This window comes from Capsaspora owczarzaki (genome assembly GCF_000151315.2).
Source record: "Capsaspora owczarzaki ATCC 30864 unplaced genomic scaffold supercont2.3, whole genome shotgun sequence".
Taxonomy (NCBI): domain Eukaryota; class Filasterea; order Ministeriida; family Capsasporidae; genus Capsaspora; species Capsaspora owczarzaki.
In genome coordinates, this window is record NW_011887294.1 from 472,774 (window position 1) to 490,605 (window position 17,832).

A 17,832-nucleotide genomic window follows, 5' to 3' on the forward strand; every position below is an offset into this window, starting at 1 on the left:
ATGGTATTTTCCTGCCACTCGTCGCTAGGCGATCGATCAGCCAAGAGTGCTTCCACCAATCCTCACATGTTGCCAGTGTTTCACTTGCTGAGTGTCATTTTAAATATACGAGGCTGTTTTTTTAAAAAGGTAGAGTGAACCCCCCAAAATATGTCGTTCATATCCACCACCGTGTCCTACGTCGCTTTCCGTCGCTGGTGCTCTGATTGTGTGGTTTACACCATGCCATCAGTGTGCTCGAGGCTCGGGGGCGCAGCGGAAGTGCGTTGGGCGGCGGGGCGGAGCGAGAAAAGGAGCAGTTTGTGTCGCGATGTGATTTCTCAGCCAAGCTTTTCCCAGCCCTCAATCTGTGCCACTGCTACATTCTGTTGCGGGTTCATCTTGTCCAACAATAATCGGGCCGCAGTAGAGGGCGAGTAGCCCCAGCACGCTTGGTTAAAAAAAAAAAACCAAACAAACAAAAAAACAAAACAAAAAACCAAAAACAACTCTTGCATGTCCAAACCGAGTGCTGAACTGTTTTATGCACTCTCTCAGCTTCCGGCTCCTCCTGCCCCTACCAGCCATTGTCCCGATCTCCGATCTAAAGAATTATTTGATGTGGTGTGGCAGCCCGCTGACACTGATCTGCTGCGACGAGGTTGCGTTGACCGTCACACCTTCTCGCGGCCGTACAGGCGCCGGCGAGACAGCAGCGTGTGGTCTGATGCACCGAGTGGCATGGACACATGGTCTACTCTCTCGGGAGGGGGTTGCAGGGCAGGGGAAAACAATTGCAGAGCTCAGCGACGCGATGGGAGTGAATCACATGTTGCCAGTGTTTCACTTGCTGAGTGTCATTTTAAATATACACGTTTCTTCTAAAGATGCGCCCCTAATTTCCAAACGATGAAACGAGCAAGGAATCTCACCGCTTGCTCGATTCCTAGCACTGTTCAACTCGAGCACGAATCCTGTGAATCAGAAAGTACCCTGTGAATCAGAGAATAGATGGTCGACCGTACTGGCGAAATGCACAGTTGCCACACCCACAACAACAGCATTTGCCAACAAGGGGCGCTTATCCGCTGAAAGACCGTCAAGGACTCGTCCCTTCCATTCGGTGTCACGGATGACGAGGTGCGTTGGGTTTAATCTGTTCAAGGTAAGCTGTACTCTCTAGCTGGAGGGGAGCTTGTTCAGCTGGAGGGGAAAAGTGGACAGCTTCATTCGCTTGAAGATAGTTAGCTGTATGCTTTAGCTGTTGACAGTGCCTTTTCCATTCAAATTGCGCTTCTCGATTGAGCTCAACGTCAGTCGTTGTTTGTTATATTCTTTGCAGCATTTTCACCATGGGTGGCGCAGCATCGTCAGAACCCGAACCCAAGACAATTGTTGTCGCCAACGGGAAGAACATGGCCGTCTTGTACAAGGGACAACATGTCCTCACCGTTACGGATCAACCTGGCATGGTTTATGGTGCAGCAACTCTACCCGCGCCGGTGTCCACACTTGCGATCAAACCAAAGTAGCAGGGCCATCCATCGCCGACATGCTCTTTCTTTCTTCTTGCTCCTTCTTGCTGCTGCAGCTGCAGCTTGTTGTTGTTGTCTTGTCGCCAGTTCCTTTGTGCTGCTTTCGAATGTTGTGAATACAGTGGATTGTTGTCGCACGATTTCCGCATTTGTCCACAACCTTACAAACTCGCAACGAGCCGCATGATAAACCATACCAGAGTCTACCGCAGCTAAGTTGCTCAATGCCTTGTCTAGCTATAGTCGAGAACCACCGTTGAGCACTGTGGAGGACGGTAGATCGCCATACAGCCAAGCGCACAGCTAAAGCAATTGTACGAAAAGTGTTTTGACTGCTGAATTCATTCGAGCAAATTGTTGCACATGAGCTATGATTCCTCTGTGATTCGACTTAGCTCGTTTATTGTTTGTGCAGTCTTTCATTGTGTGCCATTGCTTCTCCTCTAGTCGATGGGTGTGAAGGGACTCTGGACGATTCTCGATGCCGCGGGCCAATCGGTCAATCTCGACACGCTCGCCTCGCATGTGCTTGCGATTGGTACACGCAACAGCCTCTCTCGCCACCACCCGCGCATCATCCACGCTTCTTTATTGACATTTGGTACTTGCGCGTGTGCTTGCTTGCTATGTCTGGCATGCTTTTAGACGTGAGCATCTGGCTCAACCAGCACATGAAGGCCATGCGCGACGCTGAGGGGAACGTCATCCGCAACGCGCACCTCATCGGCCTCTTCCGCCGCCTCTGCAAGGTCAGAATGAATGTGGTTGTGTTTGTGATTTGTAGGCGTCGCTTGCTCGCTTGGTCGGCTCATTCTCCTGCTGCTGGACCACGATTGCGCTACGTCTCTTTCCCGCCAAATTTTGATGACCGCCGGTCCTTGTGCCCTCCACTCTGCTTGGATTCGCCGTTTCGGGATTGTGGCGCACCCATCATAGCTCCTGTACTATGGCATCAAGCCGTTGTTCGTGTACGATGGCGGCGTTCCCGCACTCAAACGCCGCACGCTGGTCCGTCCCGTTGTTGTCGCCGCTTTTGCTCGTTGGTTGCATTCGCACTGATCTTGCTCTTGTTTGACGATCGTGTGTTGCGTGCTTCATCATTGACAATTGTAGACGCCACCAAAAAGACCTTGCCCAAGACTCGCTCAAGAAGACGGCCGAAAGGCTGCTGAGCAACGAGCAACGCGCTGAAACGGCAAATGCTGGCTGCTGCTGCTGCTGCTGCCATCGTCGTCAGCAGCAGCAGGATCGTCAAGTGGAGCTCCGCAGTCAAGTGGAGCATCGGCATCGTCTTCCAATCCGGATCGCAACCGCGCACCACCGATCGCTCGTCCCAAATCCTCAGTGGCGGCCACCGGCACCGATGCACAGCGCGCTACCGAGCGAGCCTATGCTGCTCTCAAACAAAAAACCTCCCGTGATGATGCGGATGATGTATTTGCTTCCTATTCTCGGTCCGAATCGACGGCCGCCACTCCCTCCCAACAGAGCATGCCTGCCAACGCTCGTGGCGCAGACGAATACGAGGAAGAGGATGACGAAAACGGCCAGGATGATGATGCTCGGCACGAAAAGCAACTCGTGTCGCAGTTGGACACTCAACCTAGTGCCCTGATTCGATTCGATGCCCACCGATTGCGGTACTGGAAGCAGCTCTCACGCGTCGACACATCCTCGCCTGAATTCCTCGCTCTGCCACCGGAAGTGCAGCATGAAATCCTCACCGAAGTCAAAGAGTACCGTCGACGCACAGCCTGGGCTCGGTTTGATCGGCTACAAGCGAAGGCCACAACGGGCGGCTCCTTTTCCGATTTCCAGGTGCAAAATCTTCTTCGCAAAAACACCATTTCCCAGCGGCTCGACACTCTCGAGAAGGCAATGATGACCAGCAGCTCGTTTGATTCTGGTATCGAGCTTCGGCGCGTTGCTGGCGAAGCAGACACTGAGATTCTCTTGCGCAGTAAGGGGATTCACTCATTTTTAGGTTTTGATGCGTTATGACGAGGGAGCGGCGTGTCGGGGACGCTTTGATGATGTGCTGCGCAACTTTCTCTTTTGGGTATGATTTGCTGAAGTTTGGACGTGATTTTGCTGACTTTTGGTTTGGGTGTACTGCGCGTCAGCTCGTTCGGTTGATTCGGTTCAATCGGGGCCTGCAGGGACTGTCGCCCTCAACAACAAGCAGGAAGACAACAACGAGCACATCACCCAAGAGGACAGCATCTTGGCTGTTGTGAATGAGCTGATTGCCAAGCGTGCCAGATCGTCCAAGGCACAACAAGCTCGCGTGCAGGCCCCTTCGACTTTGGCTCGCGTCCCAACCACTCCAGCACCACCGCTCTCGTTTTCAACGGATTTTCGCAGCACTTTAACCAAAGAGCCTCCTGCGCTCGATGCCGAGATTTCGGCTGGGGCCATGTTTGATGACGAATTTGAGCCGCTCGAAGAGGATGGATCGGGTGACGATTTCGGCGGACTCTACAGCGACAGCGACAGCGACAGTGACTTGGATGATTTGGACAGGGCTGTTTCTGCTGCTATGCATGACGATGACGACAACGACATTGCCGTTCTTCAAATTGAACAGGCTCATGCGGGTCTTCCGGCACGTCGCGGAGATGCCCAAGAGGATGCGGAGCTAGAGTACGCCAAAGCCCTTTCGCTGGAGGAGGCTGCCACTGCCAACAAAGCCGCTGCGAGAGCAGCGTTGGCTGCCGGCTTGACATTTTCCCATGATGATATCAGAGGAGCCTGTGAAGGAGACGATGACCTCTTCTCTGCCGATATGTTTGTCCCCGTCACTGACGACCAACCGTCTTCATCTGTCGCGGGCGAAGCGCACATGGAGCAGTTTGATGAGAGCGACGAGCAAACGATGCTGCCGCAATTTGTGCCCTTGGCCAAGCCGTTTCGATCTGTGGCCTTCTCGCAATCTTCCGAGTCAGCAAAGCCACCTCCGCCAAGCTCGGCGACTCACATGGTTGTTTCAGACGACAGTGAAAGTGAAGAGGACGAGTCGTCATCAGTGTCGGCACCAGCCACCGTTGCCGCATCTTCAGCGTCTTCCTTGTCTGCTGCTGCTCCTACTGCTGCTGCTGCAGCAGCAGCATCATCTCCATTGCTTTTCACTACGGTTACCCCGACGCGCCAGGCGTCGACTTCATCTGTCAACGTGAACGCTGAGCCTGCCGAAGGACAAATCCCCGTGAGCCGTTCTGCCAATTCAGCGACTGCTGGTTCTGCTGATACTCTTGTTGCTTCTGATGCTACTACTCCCGCTGCTGCACCCATTGCTACCACTGATGCAACCGAGACTCTGACCCCGCCGCCACTTGCTCAAGGCAAACCTGCCCCAACGCAGTCCAGCCAGCCTGTAGGATTGCCAATCCTTGCCTCTGCTTTTGCCCCAAAGCCGGCCTCCTCGGCTCCATTGGCATCAAACCCTTTGTCTGCTGAATCGACCGTTGCTCCACCCGCAGATCCTCGTCTGTTCTTTGGTCCGGGCCAGCGGTCGAGCGGCCTTCAATCATCTGGCACTGCTGCACTGTCTGCCGCCTCGGCGGCGTTGGATGCAGAGGCCGCGGCTCTTCGACAGGAACTCAATCGATATGAGCGCGATGTTGCGTCGGTGGATAGCGAGATGATTGCCGATACGCAAGAGCTGCTTCGTTTGTTTGGCATGCCATATCTAACCGCGCCGATGGAAGCAGAAGCCCAGTGTGCGGCGCTCGACCTTGCCGGCATCACGGATGGAACCATCACAGAAGACAGCGACGTGTTTCTGTTCGGTGCGCGTCGCGTGTATCGAAACTTTTTCAACCCGAACAAGTACGCCGAGTTTTACGCGAGTTCTGCAATCGAGAGTTACCTCGCGCTCGATAGAGAAAAGCTGATCGATCTTGCGCTGCTGCTCGGCTCCGACTACACTTCTGGTGTGGAGCGCATTGGTCCCGTCCTCGCCATGGAAATTCTCGGCGACTTTCCATCTCTCCAGGAGTTTGCGACGTTTCTTCATCAGTACAAGTTTGCGACCTCTGATTTGGACTTGGACGCTGTTTCGCCACTTCGTCGAAAGTTGGTAAGAAGGCTCCAGAACGACGAGGGGACGAGGGGGTCTAGGGGATGTGTTTCCGTGAAGTTTTTTCTCAACCCTTTCACTTGCAGGGTAAAATGTGTCGCAAATCACCCATCAGCCCGCCAGACAACTTCCCTGATGTCCGAGTGCGAGACGCTTACCGAATGCCAACAGTGGAGGTGAATCCCAACGACAAATTCACTTGGCGCGTCCCAGAGCTGAGCGTGCTCCGAGAGTTTACTTCCCGCAAACTGGGATGGTCGCAGGCCCAATGTGACGAGTTTCTAGTCCCTGCCATTCGACGCCTCCATCAGCGTCAGACGGTTCAGCTTTCCATCCACGACTACTTTCCGTTGCAAGCCTCGGGCACCCGTCGCAACATCAAGAGCAAGCGCTTGCAGAATGTCGTCTTGGGCATGTTAGGCATGCCTGCCGCGGCCGCGCCAGCACCAACCAAGTCCCGAAAGGCCGCCAAAGATACTGCTACCGATAGCGATCGCACTGGACGCAAGCAGCCCGCTCCTCGAAGCAAACGAAAGGCGGCCGAGGCTGCCGCTTCTGCATTTGTGGAAGCCAATTCTGATGATTCCGAAACCGTTCCCAACCGCGAGACGGCCGATGCAGATCCTGATTCTGACGTCCTTGACGAATCGACGTCTGCGCAAGCGTCACGGCGATCCAAGCGCCGTCGTTAGCCACAATACTCGAAAGGGTTGAAACAGAGTTTGCTGCGCGGCGGTCCAAGCGCCGTCGTTAGCCTCAATACCTGACAAAAAAGAAAAGAAAAAGAAATAAAAATCTAGAAGTATTTACTGACATACAACAATGTTTGCGGTTTTAAAAAAACAATTCAAGAAAATTCAAAACGAAAACACAACAATAGTAAACCTCTCAGCGGAAGATGCTCAAGCGACAGTGACCGACTTGGCGAGGTTGCGCGGCATGTCGACATTCAAACCCTTCTCGGTGGCAATGTGGTACGAGAGCAGCTGCAATGGGATGACCGTGAGGATGCCTTGGAGCGCGTCCGTGATGGTGGGCACCTCCAAAACCGAGCTGCTGTACTTGGAGACAGCGGCGGCGTCGCCCTCGGTAACGATAATGATTGGGCGACCTTGGCGTGCCGTGACTTGCTCGAGAGCATTTTGGCATTTCTGTCCAATGAAGACAAAGATGATTGGAAGAGCAAGGTAAGCGTTTGGGGGGGGGGATTTCCTCGACTCGCGCACACTCGCACACCTACTGCAAAACAAACCAATACAAACCAAAACTAAAGCAACTCACCACAAAGTGCTGGTCGCGGGTAGCAATAAAAATAATCGGAAGGGAATAGTCCACAAGGGCGAGGGGACCGTGCTTGAGCTCACCGGCGAGAATGCCCTCGGAATGAAGGTAGGTCAACTCCTTAATCTTGAGCGCACCCTCGAGACAGGTGGCATGCTGGTAGCCGCGGCCCATGACCAAGAGGCTGGACTTGGGCGCAAGCTCCTTGGAGAGCTCGAGAATCTTCGAGTCGAGCTCGAGCACCTTCTTGATCTTCTCGGGAAGGGTCTTGAGGTCGCGGATGATGGTGCGGCGACGCTCCTGCATCGAGACGCGGTCCTCGGACAGCATGAGGGCAATCATGACGAGCGAAAGATACTGGCTCGTGTAGGCCTTGGTGCTGGCAACACCAATCTCAGGGCCAGCGTTAATGTGAACACCGCAGTGGGTCTGGCGCGAGATGGCCGAGCCGACAGTGTTGGTGACACCGACGCAGAGCGCGCCACGCTCCTTGCAGTAGGCAAGCGTAATCAGCGTGTCGGCGGTCTCGCCAGACTGCGAGATAAAGAAGCACACGTCGTCGCGGAAGACGGGGGTGGCACGGTCGATAAAGTCCGAGGCGAGCTCCACCTGGACGGGGATTTCAGACATTTCCTCCATGAGGGCACGCACGGCGACGGCAGAGTGGTACGAGGTGCCGCACGCAAGGAACACGAGACGGCGCGCGCGACGGATGGTGGGAATGTGGGCCTTGATGCCACCGAGCGTGACCTCGCAGTTGTCAAAGTTGACGCGGCCACGCATCGTGTTGACGACCGACTCGGGCTGCTCAAAGATTTCCTTCTGCATGAAGGTCGAGAACGAGCCCTTCATGATCTGCTGGATTTCCATCTCGAGCGTCTTGATGGCGCGGTTGTCCGAGACGCCGTCAATCTTCTTGACGCGGTGGATGGTGAGCTGGCCGTCCTGGACGGAGGCAATGTCATCATCCTCGAGGTAGATGACGCGGTTGGTGTGCTCGACAATGGCAGACGCGTCCGAGGCGAAAAAGTACTCGACGCGGGGGTTTTGGCTGGCCTCGGCGGAGCCAACGTTCATAAAGGACTGGGCACGGGCCGAGAAGGAAATCTTGCGGTAGTCGTACTCCTTGTCAGAGCTGACCTCGTTGGGGTACAGCACGGGGATTTGGTCAGTGTTGAACTTGTGGCGGGTCTTGATGCCAATCAGCAGGGGCGAGCCGCGACGGCAGGCGACAGCCTGGTTGGGGAAGTGGATGGACTTGAAGAGCAGGGCAAAGGCACCCTCGAGCTGGCGCATGGTCGCCTCGACAACGTCCGAGAAGGTGGGCTTGTGTCCGCCAGCAATCTCCTGGTCGTACACGTACTTGACGAGCTTGACAATCACCTCCGTGTCCGTCTCCGACTCAAAGACAAAGCCCTTCGATTCGAGGAACATTTTCAAATCCTTGTAGTTGGTGATGATGCCGTTGTGCACAACAACAAACTGGGAGGTCGGGTCGGAGCGGTGCGGGTGCGAGTTGCGCGGGGAAGGCTCGCCGTGCGTCGCCCAGCGCGTGTGCGAGATGGCAAAGTGGTTTTCAAAGTCCTTGTCAAAGTCCAGTTCGGATTGGAAGATCATCTCCTCGAGGGCCTTGACCTTGCCCTTCGCCTTGACGATGGTGATTTTGCCCTGGTCGTCATCGAACGCGACGCCTAGTAACAAGGAGTTGAGAGTTTTACCAAAAACAGATTAAGCACCCACGCGTTGACAAAGTGTCAAACAAACAACAACAACAAGAAAAAAAAAAAAGAAAAAAAAGAAGAAAAAAAAAAAAAAAAAAAAGGCAGGAACCGAGGAGTGAGATGGGAAGCGTTTTCAGCGAGGAGAGAACGAGAGAGAGATAGAGATGGATGGATGTAAGAGCGATGGCAAGGCATCGCATCATGAGGGGCCACCCACACTGCGTGGGGGAGGGTGGAAAGCAGAGTTGTTGTTTTAAACAGTGTTTGACAAGTTGCGACCTGTCAAAACAACATTTTCACGCCCAAGATCTCATCTCCCCCCCCCATTTCTCGCTTTTCTCGCTCTCGCCGTCATGCGCTTGCTTGTCCACTCGCATGGTACATCCTGCAACGACTGCTTTGCAACGCGTGCGCAGAAGAGTCATGCCGTGCTGGAGGATAAGCAGTAGACGGTTCGATGAAGCAGTTTCCATGCACGGGCGTCATTCAACGCTAGAAGGCAGGTTCACGTGCAGCCTCACACACTCACTCGGCAGAGCTGGCGCGACCAAGCTCAGCAGTGACCACAAGCAGAGTTTTGATTTTAAAAACAAAAGCTCTAACGGTAGCCAACACGCCATCGAGAGAGGGAGAGAGAGAGAGGAACAAGATTTAAAAAAAAAAAAAAAGAAAAAAAAAAAGAAGAAAAGTTCGTGTCGAGCCACCACCGTGATCTGGAGGCTTCAACAGCCTGACTCAACACTCCAGACGCTGCGCTGCTGCTGGGCCCGTAGCTGAGCCTTCATTTGGTTGCATCAGCCGCAAGACTTCCACTCTCTCACTCGCTCGTCCCAGCAGAACTGTGCTCCAATCGAAAACTCCAATGCAAAGAACCATCTTTTTTTTTTTTTTTTTTTTTTTTTTTTGGTTTTTGCGCTGAATGCAAATGATAGGGCTCAGCTTTCCGATGGACGGGCTCACTCGGCTGCCGTCAGCACTCCCACTCCAATTCCCATACGCACAGCGTGGTGATGAAAGTGACGCGCGCGCGCGCGAGAGAGAGAGAGGCACACACACACACAAAACGAGGCAGCGAGCACGAGAAGGAAAACAAGCCTCGTCTACGCTTCCTCCTCCGCCCACTCCTCCACCCTCCTCTTTGCTGCCTCGGGGGCTCAGACGACAAACACTCACCGGCAGAGTCGTAGCCGCGGTACTCGAGGCGGGAGAGGCCGTTGATGAGCGTTTCAAGGATGAACTGGCGATCCTTGACCGTGTTGTTTTGAAGATAGCCGAAAATGCCTGTCATTCATACGCACACACAGTGAGGGGACTTTTGATCGATAGCTCATCAACAGCAAGTGCACGAATAAGAGGATGATGATAATGATGATGATGAACGTACCACACATGGTTTGTTTTCTTGAGCGAGACGAACAATGAGAACAATGGAACTAAACAAACAAAAAAAAAAAGTCACAAATTTCAAGAAAGAGTGAACTGAACCGAAAGCGAAATAGGAAGTCCTTTTGAAGCGCTGCGAAAACGAGGAGGAGCGCCAAAAAGCAAAAAGAGCGACTACGACGTTTGACGACGATTTTAAGGTACGTGCTGCTGCTCGATTTGTCCATGGGGGTGGAAATTTGGATGCGTGTCGAGGCGGCGTTGGACGTAAGGAAGAGGAAAAGAAGACGTGGCAGCTCCTCCCTGACCTGACCACCCATAAACGCAACTGACGTGGCTCGCCATTGCGCTGCCAACGCACGGCTAAAAGGTCGTCGACGACTACGCACGTGGCAATCATGGCAGGACGATGACTCTGGTTGAATCAATGGCGAGCAGAGAAAAAAACAACAACAACAACAAAAATCGCAATGATGGAAACGACGATCCACTCCCGCTTTCAACTTGAGCAAAATCAAATCTCGTTGCTGTCGACACCGACAACTTTCATCGAAAATCAACACCAACAACACCTAACGAAAAATTGCGTCTTTATTGTACTAAACGAACTAGTGCTCTGATGATACCGCAACCGCCAGGGCTTGCTTTGTGCGTCAGGTAAGAAACAAACAAGCCAAACCAAAAACCAAAATGGGAGACAGTGTCGTCGCTCCTTGCCCAGTCACTTGCTGCCTGGCAGTACTGGCCCCTTGCTTCTCTGACAACCCTTGTGCGCCGAGTTCCTTCACGAGAGATTTACCAGCATATCGCGCACTGTGCGTGGGACGACCGATTTTGTCTTCTCGTTTTGTGTTCACGCAAAAATATGTACTTTGACATAACAAAGTGGTGAGCTGCTCGCAGAGCATCCAGCAAGAAGAAGCGAAAAGCAATTAAAACAACAACCAACAAACTAGAACGAAACAAAAACAGAAAAAAACGTCCAACAAGAAACTTAAACAAAAACAAAACAAACAAAACAAGATTGATTCACACGGCCGAGCAGATTACTCCTTGCTAATCAAAGCCGCCGAGCTTTGCGTGTTGTCCAGGGCAGCAGAGCGACGAGCTTGCGCAAGATCCATGAGCAACCCGGTCACTCTGGCTTCCAAATCCTTGTTGCGCTGATCGAGCGCCTCGTTGAGGCGAAGCGACTCTTCGAGTTGGACCTTGTTCAGCTGCAGATCGCCTTCGAGCTTGGAGACTTGGAGTTTGGAGCGGGCCTGCGTCATTTCGACGGCAGTCGAGCTCGAGTCGTGCTTGCGGTCTGCAGAGGACTCGGCGACCTCGGCCTTGGAAACGACGCTGTGCACCTTTGGCACAATGCACAGACCAAGCGTGCCGAAAGCAGCCAAAAGCACGCCGATGCACGTCAGCAGGAACTGGGTATCCGGGTTGGAGGTATCCACCAGGTAGTTGAGCGGCATGACAATCACGACCACCACGAAAATGTTCCAGATGGCAAAGGCCAGGAACTTGGATTCGTTCCATCGGGAGGGGGCGCGACGAGACTTGAAGGCCACAATCGCACCAAACGCGAGCAACAGCGCCTCGGCAATGTACACGGCCACGACCCACAGAGTTGAGCTGGACGAGCAGAGCACGCGGACCTCGCTGCCGACAATGTGGAAGTCCCGCACCGGCCGGTCCACCGCGGTCCAGATGATGAGGTACGTGACCATGCCGCCAACAATGAGGGACACCATGGTCAACAGGAATCTGTCGGATGTGCGCGACAGTTGGCGTTTGAGCTTGCGGTTGTTGAAGATGACGGCAATCCGGTACGACTTGAAGAAGAGCGCTCCGAACGTCACGGTGAATGCAATGTGACCAAACCAGATATGGACGGTGCAAGTTGTGTCGGTGACATTCGGCACGAGTGTCGCCACGAGAATAAACGCAATGATGCAGCCACCGATGATGATGCACATGAAACGAGGCGAGGAGGCCTTCATCTGAGGCGCCTCGCGGTTGGCAACGATAAACAGCAAGAGCAGCACGCAACTCAGGGCGCCCAGCACGGCAATCGCGAGAATCACATAGCGCAGAGCGTCGCTTCGCTCAAAGGACGCGTAGCACGTGCCTTCGCCCGCGGAGTTGTACAGCATCATGTCGTCGCCAGAGCACTCTTGCACGAGCAGGCTGCTGGTTGCAGGAGCAACGGAGGATGGGTCAATGGTGGAGGACGACGACGGCACAAACCGTGCAACCAGGGTATAGTTGCCGGGCACCGCAAACACGGGCACATCCATAAAGGAGGCAATGCCGCCGAGGATGGGTCGTCGGGAAACGCCACCGATATGGGCCACAGAGACGGGCACAGGGTTGCCATGGGAATCTTGGAGAGAAAACTCAACCACACCGTCCGAGATGGCCACCACAGACTCGAACGTGTCCAGCAGGGCAAAGGAAGCTGTCGGCAGAATGCCGCCTCGTTGCAAGTTGAGCGTGCTGGGAAGCGCGGCACCATGGGGCACAACAAGCACCGGAGGCGAGGCCGAGACGGCGCCGTACACGGTCGCGGTATTGTTTGCGAGCTGCGAGTTTGCATCGCCGCTCAGCCAAATGGGCGCAAACGCGTCCAAGGAGGCAAGGTAGAACGCGCCACCAGAGGAGGCCTGGTTGGACGTCAGCTGGGCTTCGGCGGAAATCTCGACGGTCGTGGCCGAGGCGACAAGTTGGTCAAAATGCGCGCCGCCACCAAAGCCCGACGCGGTATTGTTGAACAGCACAACGCTGCCAATCAGCCTCAGCTGTGACGGCTCGTTCTCGCGGACAATGTAGCTGATGCCGCCACCATTCCGCCCAGCCTTGTTGTACGAAACTGTCGTGTCTGTCAGCGTGACATGGCCTCCGCGCACAGCGATACCGCCGCCATCGAGCGTCGCAGCGCTGAACGAAATGATGCTCGAGGAAATGTTCGCAGACAGGAAAGTCGGAATGGAGTGCGTTTCGGCGTCTGTTGCAGCAATGTACACGGCACGGCTGCTGGACAGGGACGACGAGACAAGCACGCTGCCACCGTAGCCGGCATAGGCTGCATTGTCAAAAAAGATGCACTGGTCGCAGGTCAGCGACGAAATGTGTGTCAAGGCCACAGCACCGCCACCGGTTGCATCTGCCGCGCTGTTGGTGAAGGAGGAGACCGAAAGCCCAGTCACATCGTCCGGAGTGTCGGCCACAGGCGATGCAAGGTTGGACTCGAACGAAGAATTCGAAATGCGCGCTTCCGACAAATCCAGCATGGCGATTCCGCCGCCAATCAAGGCTGCAGTGTTGTTGGAGAAGGTGGAGCCGGAAACGGTGAGTTGTGCATAGCCACCCAGGAATACGGCGCCGCCGCGCTGCGCATCCATGTCGTTGAAGGTCGAATTCGCAATGACAATGGTAGACGTGCCTGTGGCCCGGATGGCACCGCCATCGCCGAAGGCACGGTTGTTTTCAAACGTTGAAGAAGTGATGGTCAAGCTGCTTTCGGCGGTGACTGCAATCGCACCGCCAGAGTCGCGGCTGACGCAGTTGCGAACGACAGAGTTGATCAGCGTCATGCTGCTGAGGTCGGACACGGCAGCAAAGCCTCCAATTTCTACTGCAGTGCACGAGTCGAAAACGGAATGCTCGGCGTAAAAGGTCGAGTCGGATGTGAGGAGGACGGCACCGCCATGATCGACGACAGACGCGTTGGTCACAACGGACGAGTAGACGCCAATGTATGCGTAATTGGAGCCGTGAAAGATGCCGCCTGACAAGGCAGCGTTGTCAGAGAACGTCGAGTTCACAAACGTCACAATAGCATTGTCCAGTGCTTGCACAACGCCGCCACTTTCGGCCGAATTGCCCGACAGAGTGCATTGTGTGCAGCGGACTTGTCGGTCGTAGCTCAGCGCAAACACACCGCCCGAGCTGCCATAGCAGTTGCTGATGGACGTGTTGCTAATGTCCAGGGTGAGAGGATTGGTGCTGGTGGTCGACTCGAGGTTGAAGACGCCTCCAGCCCACAGGGAGGAAAAGTTGGAAATGAGGCAGTTGCTGACGGTGCCGTAGCCAGCACCAGTGATGCTCAGAAAGCCCGCGCTCGATTGACTGCTGCCCCCTTGGAATGTGGAGTTTGAAATGGAAAATTGACCGCTGAGCGCAAAGCAGCCAGCAGTCCGGTACGACTGCGAGTTTGTGACAGTGTTGTTGTCAAAAACCACCGTTCCACCAAACGACATGACGCCAGCAGTGGATGCAATGCTGTTCGAAATGACACAATCGCGGACGGTGAGGACCGAGTCGGCCGAAGTGCCGTAAAACACGCCGCCAATTCCGGTTGTTGTCGGGGAGCCTGCGCTGCAGCCAGTGAAGGTGGTGCGGGCAATGAGGGCAGTGGCATCATCTGCAAGCGCAACGCAGCCACCAGAGCGCCCAGCTGCGTTATTGATGAAGACAGAGTCGGTAATTTCCAAGTACTGCGTGTTCTTGACATACACGACTCCAAAATCCGTATTGACTTGGTTGTTGATAAACCTGCTGTTTCGAATGTAGACCTGACAGCTCACTCCCGACACACCGCTCTTGGGCATGACTGTGGCGGTGGCAGTGCTGTTCACAACGAGAATGTTGTTCAGCGTGAGAATGGCGTTCGCAGCCGTCATGAACAGACCAAGACCGGCGTTGCGGAAGCCAATGCCATTAAACGTGTAGTTGTAGTTGGTGTTCAGGGTCACCAAGCTCGTGGTAAGGCCTTGGTTGATTTCAAACATGGTGTCCTCGGGACCAGTCGACGACGGAGCAGCCTGGAACACCATGGTCGTGCTGGCAGCGTTGGCAGTGATGATATCCCAGCCGAGCGAGTACAGGCCAGGCTGGAACGTCACCACCTGGCTGCCAGAACAGACTTGGGTTATCACATCGATTTCGCGTGGCTGCAGGCGAGCATATCGAGTCCAGCTGACCACGGTAAAGAAGCCAGGAACGGCGGCAGTGGTTTCATCGGGGCGGCCGCTGTACCCGGCATAGGCAAAGACAAGCGTGAGAATGTCAGTCCCAAGCGGGTCGCCATTGTTGGTGATGGTAGCCGTGCCGTACGAGCGCTTGTTCGTGACGGTGCTGTTGGCACTGCCTCCAGTCGGGGCCGGGGTGTACACCAAATCCACCAAAAAGACGTTTGGGTTGGCCGTCGCTTGGCAGTACCAGCGAAAGTTGTATCTGTCGGAGGTTGCGGATGATGGCGAGCAGTTAGTACACAAGATGCAAGCGTTGATAGGTTTGTGTGAGGTTTGGGGGGAAAAGCTCGTTTCTCTTGGAATATTGTTGGCAAGCCCATTGGTTGTTGCTTTTTTGAGTGGATTTTTGCTTTTTGAGTGGGATTGGATCTCAAAAGTTTGATGATGGAAGCCGTTACCACCCACGACAAACGCCGACAAACGCCGACAAACGCCGACAAACGCCGACAACCGATTTATGAGATGCACCTAATTGTGAGCCGTTTTCGAAATCGCATGACTGTTGCTTTTTATGAAAGCGTCCATTGTTATTGTTATTGTTTTTGTTTTTGTTTTTGTTATTGTCGTTAGGAGATCGCAAAATCGTGGGAGAATGATGTGGTAATTAAGAAAATGAAAAAAACAAAAAACAAAAAACAAAAAACAAAAAACGAAAAACAAAAACACCAAAAAGCTCGCCCTTCTCGTGTGCCCTTCTCGTGTGTGGTGTTTTGTGGCACGCCCGTCCTGAGCACTCGCACTTGCTTGCATGCAGAGTGAACAAATGGTGGAGGCACCCAAACGTACCGGAATTGCACCAACGCAGGAATAAAAGGGGAAAACAACAAAATGAAAAAAGCAGAACAAAGCGAAAAAGTCGGAATGTGCGAATGTTGGTGGGAAAAACGAGAAAAGCGACCGACGCGAAAAAGCGAAAAGCGACAAAGAGCAAAGAGCAAAGAGCGAGGTTTCATTTCAGGCGTCAATGACCGAAGCAGCAACGGTGCAGACGCCAAACAAACCCCGCATCGAGAGGTTTGCCACGCCGAGTTTGCCACACAGGTTGGTTGTGACTCGCAGGGTGTGTGGCTGAAACAAAAACCGAGAATAAACACACCAAAAAAAAAAAGAAAAAAAAAAGTGTGTGGCGCTCCTAGGTAACGGTAACGGTGATCTCGGAGTGCGCACCACTTTCAAATCTACGGTGCATGAACCGCCCCAAGCGAAAAAGAAACAGGGGAGGGAGGGAAAAGAGAAAGAGACACACGCATAGCGGAGGAGATCCAAGACCCACGTCAGAGCTCGAAAAGGTGGGGAGCTGGTGGACCTCGGGTTGAACATCTTCCCAACCCCGTCATCCCACCCCGATAACTTTGTTGCTTGCTTGTCGACTCGAGCACGCTCACTCCATCGCATGCGCAAGTACACAACACACACACACATTCGCTTACTTGGCGCTGCCCTGGGTGTAAAAGCCTCCTGTGCAAGTGGTGGGCTTGAACGGGTTGATTGGTGCGGACCCGTTGATCCAATTGCCCATTAAGGCATAGCACGGGCCAGTCAGGTTGTCTGGGGCCGGATCGATGGCTGCTGTCGCAAAGCTGGTGAGCAAGCCTACAACCACGACCGCCAGCACCGACGCCGGCAGGATGGGGAATCGGCTCATCGTGAAAAACAGCGCGAGTGACGGAGCAGAATTAGCGGAGTGAGGGGGGTTTGGGAAATAATAAATTGCTGCTAAAAACGAAAAAAAGACTGTTTTCAATTTTGTTGATCTCGCTATTCGACGAATGATCTGTGTCGGCTTTTGCGATCGAGTGTTTGCTTCAGCTCACGAGTGAGAAAGAAGGAAGGACGAGGATGACGATGCGATGAAACAGCATGGTAACTACTGCAGCGCAATCAAGGCAGACACGCGTCAGAGAGCGAAAAACGTGAAGCAGAAATTAGGAAGCGGAAGAGAAAAATAAAAGGAAAAAAAAAAAAAAAAAAAAAAAAAAAAAAACTCGTGCAGTTGCGGTTACAAAGTTTTTTTGTTTTGCATTCGATATCGTACGATTCGACGGAAGCAAGTAGAGAATCGACGACACGAGGAAGGGAGGGAAGGGCTCGGGCTCGGAGGGGGTTAGAGTCAAGACCGATTGACTCGGGGTTTTCGGACAACTCGCCGTGCGGGTGGGTTGGGTGGACTGGCGACTGAGACGCCTCCTCCACCCCGCAATTACAAATGATTGACAACTGTGACAGCACAAACCCCTCCCCAAAAATCCGTGCACGCGAAATGTCAAGCATTCAAACCACAGCCATTCGTTTCTTGATTGCTCGCATCCTTGCTCAAGCGACAGAGGGATCGCCCATCGAATGCTGGCTCGTTCCCCCACGCTAGTGTGTGTCAGGGTAGTACTCCTGAAGGTGCTTGCATGCACGAGTGAGATCGAAATCGTACGAAAGGAAGCACAAACCGAGAAAAAAAAAAAAAAAAAAAAGAAAAGCAAAATTCAAAAATGCAAAAAAGCCGAAACCCGAAAAAGGGAAAAGCCGCAAACCACATGTTTTCAACGTGTTGCGTAGAGCTTGAGCGGGTCGTTGTGCTGCTTCCCGAGGGTCTGCGGTCTCATCACTAACGGATCTGAGCAAGGGAAAAGAGGAGACGGCGGCGAAAGCGGGGTGTGGTGAAGAGCGAAAGAGCACGGCAATGAGAGGCTTCTCAGACGGCGGGCGCGGTCTTTTGGTGTGTTTTTTTTTTTTTTTTTTTTTTGCGGTTGAGGTCAATTGACGATCGAGGGTGGCCTCTTTGCTTATTTCCATATGCAGCATGATCTGGCATGACAACCATGGCTCGTTTGCGG

General features: G+C 53.6%; 3 protein-coding genes across 3 annotated transcripts; 1 reads left to right on the forward strand and 2 right to left on the reverse strand.

Annotated features, from left to right (window-relative positions):
* Window positions 1-1,331: 1,331 nt before the first annotated feature.
* CAOG_02152 (DNA-repair protein rad13) lies at window positions 1,332-6,284 on the forward strand (the record flags this gene model as incomplete). The annotated part of the gene is made up of 8 exons (XM_004348852.2): window positions 1,332-1,481; window positions 1,962-2,052; window positions 2,160-2,263; window positions 2,451-2,522; window positions 2,626-2,782; window positions 2,860-3,474; window positions 3,674-5,592; window positions 5,679-6,284. The coding sequence occupies 8 exons, from the start codon at window positions 1,332-1,334 to the stop codon at window positions 6,282-6,284; spliced, it is 3,714 nt and encodes a 1,237-aa protein (XP_004348902.2).
* A 103-nt stretch (window positions 6,285-6,387) lies between these two features.
* On the reverse strand, window positions 6,388-10,094 carry CAOG_02153 (glutamine-fructose-6-phosphate transaminase 2). Its single transcript, XM_004348853.2, has 4 exons — window positions 9,979-10,094; window positions 9,768-9,875; window positions 6,874-8,564; window positions 6,388-6,743 (listed from the first exon to the last, which is right to left on the reverse strand). Exons 1-4 carry the CDS (start codon window positions 9,983-9,985, stop codon window positions 6,495-6,497), a joined length of 2,055 nt encoding a protein of 684 aa, XP_004348903.2. The 5' UTR covers window positions 9,986-10,094; the 3' UTR covers window positions 6,388-6,494.
* A 460-nt stretch (window positions 10,095-10,554) lies between these two features.
* Window positions 10,555-16,735, reverse strand: CAOG_02154 (hypothetical protein). The gene is made up of 2 exons (XM_004348854.2): window positions 16,435-16,735; window positions 10,555-15,206 (listed from the first exon to the last, which is right to left on the reverse strand). Exons 1-2 carry the CDS (start codon window positions 16,647-16,649, stop codon window positions 11,024-11,026), a joined length of 4,398 nt encoding a protein of 1,465 aa, XP_004348904.2. The 5' UTR covers window positions 16,650-16,735; the 3' UTR covers window positions 10,555-11,023.
* Between the last annotated feature and the right edge of the window lie 1,097 nt (window positions 16,736-17,832).